Source organism: Arachis duranensis, chromosome 9 (genome assembly GCF_000817695.3).
Source record: "Arachis duranensis cultivar V14167 chromosome 9, aradu.V14167.gnm2.J7QH, whole genome shotgun sequence".
NCBI classification, from domain to species: Eukaryota; Viridiplantae; Streptophyta; class Magnoliopsida; order Fabales; family Fabaceae; genus Arachis; species Arachis duranensis.
In genome coordinates this window covers 46,271,773-46,277,790 of record NC_029780.3, presented here as the reverse complement: position 1 = coordinate 46,277,790, position 6,018 = coordinate 46,271,773, and the positions used below count along the sequence as shown (strand labels likewise).

Genomic DNA, 6,018 nt, shown 5'->3' with positions numbered 1-6,018 from the left:
TCGATAGACAAATTAGTCTCTAATTTATTTTTTAGCAGAGTAATTACCTAGATCAGTCTCCAAAAATTTTAAAAGAGGACATGTTAGTCTTAAAAAAAAATTAATACTCAGATCAATCTTTAATGTTTTTTTTCTGTCAAACACAATAATCCGTCTATTTTACTTTTTTATTATTATTAACTTAACTTTGTGCATGTGAACGACGACATACACTAGCATATTAATATACTTTTTTTTGTTAGAAACAAGTAACGTGAATAATAATAGTTTAAAATTCAAATTAAAATATTTTTCTTTTAAAACAAACATGGTTTTAAAATAAGGCATCTTTTGATTATATTAAATATAAAAATATCAAATAGTTTTAATCATAAATTATAATAATAACTTCATTTTATTTTTTTGGACAGAAATTTATTATGTCTGATGAAAGAAATATTAGAAATTGATTTGTATAATAATTTCTTTTGAAAACTAAAATGTATTCTTTTAAAATTTTTAGAAATTAATCTGGATAATTATTTTATCAAAAAATAAACTAAAAATTAATTTGTGTACTCGAATAAAATCTTAAAAATCAATCTATGTATTTATTTTTTTAAAAAACTAAAATATACACTTTTAAATTTTTTAAAAACTAATTTAAATAATTATTTTAAAAAAACCACTTAATTTTTAACGAATTTGACTAACTTGGACCGATTTGATTGCGGTCTTTAACTACACAGTCTCGTATGTTGCAGATAACCTTTCTTCTTCTTGCTTTAATGTTTCTTACAAAACCATTAGTTTACTTTTACTTCTCGTTTGTGTGATTTGTTTTTGTATGACCCTTATCTTAAAAATTAAAACCTCTGTTGCAGTCTCCCTTCAGTTCCGTTGAATAACAAAAGTCTCTCTCTCTCTCTCTCTCTCTCTCTCTCTCTCTCATGTTCCGTCGTGGGTTGGGTGGCTCTGTCCGTTTCCCCTAAAAAATGTGGCGCACACACACAGTTTCAAAGCTTTTCTCTTCCCTTTCTCTCTCGTGAATTATTTCCACACTTTTCCCAATTCCACAAATTTTAAGAAAAATAAAAAGAAAAATCTCCTTCATTCTATAAAAAAATCTGTTCCAGGAAAAAAAAAAGGATAAATTATTTTTCTCATTCTGATAAATAAATATAAATATTGTTCTCCCTAACTCTCTTCCTCTCTTTCCTTCTCTTTTTGTGCGTGTCATAACAAAAGAGGAAGGGGCACAAAGGAGAAATCCAATCACCTATCATCTAATCGTTACAGTGAAGGAAAAAATAAAACTGAGAGAATGAATGGTGTCACCCACCTTGAACCAGAACCAGACGATCCTTCTGAGTTTGTTGAAGTTGATCCAACTGGAAGATACGGAAGAGTAATAATAATACCCCTTTATTTCCTCTCTCTCTCTTTCTGTCCCTTCATCTTCTTATTCTCCCCATCTCATGACTCAGCTTGTTTGATGATTTTTTTTTCTTTTTTTTTTCATTGTTTGTTGCAGTACAATGAAATCCTCGGCAAAGGAGCTTCAAAGACAGTGTATGATTATAAAGTCTCATCCTTTTTTTTCCTTCTTCTGTGTTTTCTGTTCATACCCATTTCTTGATTTTGTTAAGATTGGAATCTTTTTGTATGTTCCAGTGCTGATTTGCCTTGAATTTGAGTTCCTCTTTGTGTTTGTGGAAATGGGTATAGAATAATTTTATTTCCCTTCCCCCTCATTTCTAATTTTTTTTTAATTTGTCAATTTTTTTTGGGGTTATTGATTGATGCAGATATAGAGCATTTGATGAGTATCAAGGGATTGAAGTTGCTTGGAACCAGGTCAAGCTTTATGATTTCCTGCAAAGTCCTGAAGATCTTGAGAGGCTTTACTGTGAAATTCATCTCTTGAAGACATTGAAGCACAAGAACATTATGAAATTCTACACATCTTGGGTAGACACTGCCAATAGGAACATCAATTTTGTCACTGAATTGTTCACTTCTGGTACTCTCAGACAGTAAGTTCTCAATGGATTTCCCCAAATTCCAACTACTACTCATTTTTCTGCACTCTTTTCTTATGCCCTGATTGAATGAACTACCCTTGTTCTGGTCCTATTACTAGAAATCTGACTAATCCAAGTGGGGGTGGGGTTGGAATTTCCCAGCTAGGATTTTTTTTTTTGTTTCCTCCTTTGTTCACAATTAATCTTGTGGATCTCATTTGCTTGTTTGTTTTGATTATGAAATAGGTATAGACTAAAGCACAAGAGAGTGCATATCAGAGCAGTGAAGCATTGGTGCAGACAGATCTTGAGAGGGCTTCTCTATCTTCATAGCCATGATCCACCTGTGATCCATAGAGATCTCAAATGTGACAATATTTTTATCAATGGAAACCAAGGGGAGGTGAAGATTGGAGATCTTGGCCTGGCTGCGATTCTCCGGAAATCTCATGCTGCTCATTGTGTAGGTATGTTCATTTTCATTTCATGAATGCATGAGGCTCGCACCTGTGGCCTTCAAGGCTCAAGGCAGTGCCTTTTCTGCTATGCTAATGCTCGTGCCTTTTGAATATTACAAAATTGTGCCAAAGTAAAGATTTGTCCAGATCAAATATTAAATTGAATTAGTTCATTTAATTGATGTCTTTCTTTTGGAAAAGGAAAGATGAAAAAAAGATCGATTTGGGGATAACATGCGAATCTTAGAGTTGTAATGCTTTTTAATGCAAGAAGCACAAGTTGTCATTTGTTACAGTTCTGCCTTTGCAGGAACGCCCGAGTTCATGGCCCCTGAAGTTTACGAAGAGGCATATAATGAATTGGTCGACATATATTCATTTGGTATGTGCATATTAGAGATGGTTACCTTTGAATATCCTTATAGTGAATGCACTCATCCAGCGCAAATCTACAAGAAAGTTATTTCCGTAAGATTCCTCTCTTTTTGTCTCACAGCGAAAAGTGATTTCCACCTGTTAGTGTTGAGATTTCTTTGGCGTTTTGTATTATCTATCACCAGGGTAAAAAGCCGGATGCTTTGTACAAAGTGAAGGATCCAGAAGTGCGAGAATTTGTTGAGAAATGCTTGGCAACTGTTTCTTTAAGGCTATCTGCAAGGGAGCTTCTAGATGACCCGTTTCTTCGAGTTGATGATTATGATTATGATTTGAGACCTGTAGACGGTGGGGAATTGGATGACTTAGGCCCTCTCATTAGGCAGCCACTATTTGATCTTCATCGAAGCTATAGCAACATTAGTAACGAATACTCGAATGGTTTTGGGTATGAAGGAGACTGGTCATCGCATCCAGCTGAGATTGAACCTAATGGAATAGAACTTTTTGAGTACCATGACGATGATGATGAAGAAACGTCTGAAGATGTTGACATAAGCATCAAGGGCAAGAGGAAAGATGATGGTGGCATATTTTTGAGACTCAGAATCGCAGATAAAGAAGGTCCGGCCTATTCTTTTGACCGTTATTTGCATATTTCATTATAGAATTTAAGATTGTTTGACTCTATTCTTGTTATCACAGGCCGTATTCGAAATATTTATTTCCCATTCGACATTGAGATGGACACAGCAATTAGTGTGGCAGCAGAAATGGTCGCAGAGCTTGACATTACCGACCAGGATGTTACCAGAATAGCTGATATGATAGATGGCGAAATTGCTTCTTTGGTACCTGATTGGAGGCGTGGACCAGGAATCGATGAATCTCCCCGATTTTCCAATCAGGGTTTATGTCACAATTGTGTCTCGAATCATACCTCCAGCGGATCGCTTCTGGATTTCATTTCGCAGAATCCGGGCAGCAAAAACCCCAAACTTGGCGAGTGTTGTAGGCGTGGATGTACTTCAATGCATGGACGATTCGAGGAGATCACTTTCGAATCTGAGGATTACGACAATCATGTTAGAGAGAATGTACCCAACATATCAAGCCAGTCACACAGCTTACAGTACCAGGGTTTATGGAATCAGCACGAAAGCCGCGAACTCAGTCCGGTAGCGTCCGATCAAAGCCATTCTGACGAACAATACGAACAACTAGACAAATCAATAGCTGCTGAAGATAAAGGGCAGGATCATTGGGAAACCAAGTTTGCCTCCAATGCTGGAAGCTCTCTGCGTAATTTATCAGGAACCCACGATTTCTCTACTATTCGATCGTTATGTTGTGACCTAGAGGGTGACTACGAGGAAGAGATCCAAAAGGAGCTGAGATGGCTCAAAGCGAAATACCAAATGGAGTTAAGGGAACTCAAAGATCAACACCTTGGCCTAATGCCTAAATCTTCTTCTTCCAACAGCAATGACAAAGAGGAAAACAAAACTGAACACCAACTTGTTATGCCGCTGCATTTGCTGACAAAAACTTTGAAAGCAAGCAACAATAACAATGTGATTCATTTGAAACCCTTTACCAATAACTTGAACTGTGATGCCACTACTAACCATCCTCCTCACTGCAACAATAGCATCCCCGATCTGGATGCCCAAAGGGCCCAGAATCGCGAGGCGATGGAATCACTTAGTGAAGAAGAAGGTATGGTTAATGCTAAGAACTTTTTTTCTGGTACATTGCTTCCTCACTCGCTTCATAGAACAGTTTCCCTTCCGGTTGATGCTGTTGATGTATAATTTTCTTGAGGCACTTATTGGATTCTTTTGTAGATTATAAAATATATAGAGGCTATCCTGATTTCTACTACTTTTTTTCTTTACCTGCACATATAATTTAATGCTTGTTACAAGAGAAATTCAAGAATCACTAATTATAAATACTTCTGGAATATACAAAGCATGCAATCAGTTAAAAATTATTAGATAATTTGACATATTTTACTAAGTTGCTATTTAATAATTTTCCAATTTACCGACAACAAAACCAGAAAACTGCTACCCTTAGCACTATACTGTACGGTTTAATTTATTAGAAAAAAAAAAAAGAATCCGATTTTGGTGACGGATGGTACTTGTTTGCCAAATTGTTAATTGAGACATACAAGATATCTATCTATATCAAGTGTAATCAATGTTTGGTAGGGTCTAATGTTTATTTTTATTTCCAAGTTTCTTTCTTATATTTCTATAGGTTATAGAAACAAGTTGGAATGATACCAATACGCGTGAAATTGGTTGTTTTTGTTTGTTTGTCTTTCCGAAAATTGATTTCAATAATTGAGTTTTATTGTGGCAACTTGGTCAAATTGCTGAAAGAGCAATCCTTAAAACTGTAATAATAATGTGCGTGTGGATATGCGGTATATATATATATATATATTTTCAACCATCGGTTGCGTCAGCGACATTTGATTAAGCAAGCCTTTTAAACGTTCATTCAACATGTTAAATGAACATCAGAAAGTGACTACTGTATATAAATATATATTTAGTATTTATAAAAATACTTAGTTATGTTGTAAAATATTTTATTATTTTAGTGGTTAATGTTTTATTAAAAAGATATGTAAAATAATTGTACATAAATACATTACATATTTGATTTATTTAATGGTTGATATTTTGTTGAAAAAAATATGAAATAATATTTATAAATATATAAATATGTGTGATAGATTTTTAATGTCTCGAAAATAATTTTTTATTATAATCTTGCAGTCACAAATATTTCCTATAACTTTTTTTCGGTTTTTCATGGTATTTGGACTAATTGGTTCACGGATTTGAGCTTCAATTTAGGATTCGTGGTTAATTAATAAATTGTTTTATATACAAATTTGTATTTAAATTTTGATATTTACTTAAACGAAAAATGTACCGACTATTTGATAAATTCAAATTAGTTTATGGTTAAATATCTCCTATAACTAACAATTACGAGTATGTTTAATAATTGTGTGTTCGTGCAAATAAGGACGGATCCAGAAATGATATTATGGGGCCAATAATATATATAATATTAAAAATTATGTAAAAAAGTTATAATAATATAAGATGTATTACAAAAATATATCAACAGAGAATATATTTTAAAGTAAAAAAAAA

General features: G+C 33.7%; 1 protein-coding gene across 1 annotated transcript; it reads left to right on the top strand.

Annotated features, from left to right (window-relative positions):
* The first annotated feature begins 843 nt into the window (after positions 1-843).
* Positions 844-4,720, top strand: LOC107465556 (probable serine/threonine-protein kinase WNK9). The gene is made up of 7 exons (XM_016084534.3): positions 844-1,387; positions 1,514-1,551; positions 1,788-2,015; positions 2,250-2,470; positions 2,772-2,929; positions 3,022-3,460; positions 3,542-4,720. The coding sequence occupies exons 1-7, from the start codon at positions 1,304-1,306 to the stop codon at positions 4,648-4,650; spliced, it is 2,277 nt and encodes a 758-aa protein (XP_015940020.1). The 5' UTR covers positions 844-1,303; the 3' UTR covers positions 4,651-4,720.
* Positions 4,721-6,018: the final 1,298 nt, after the last annotated feature.

Coding starts and splice junctions, on each gene's coding strand:
- LOC107465556 (XM_016084534.3), top strand. CDS start 1,304: ATGAATGGTGTCACCCACCTTGAACCAGAACCAGACGATCCTTCTGAG. Junction 1,552..1,787: donor AAAGGAGCTTCAAAGACAGT/GTATGATTATAA, acceptor TGATTGATGCAG/ATATAGAGCATTTGATGAGT. Junction 2,016..2,249: donor ACTTCTGGTACTCTCAGACA/GTAAGTTCTCAA, acceptor ATTATGAAATAG/GTATAGACTAAAGCACAAGA.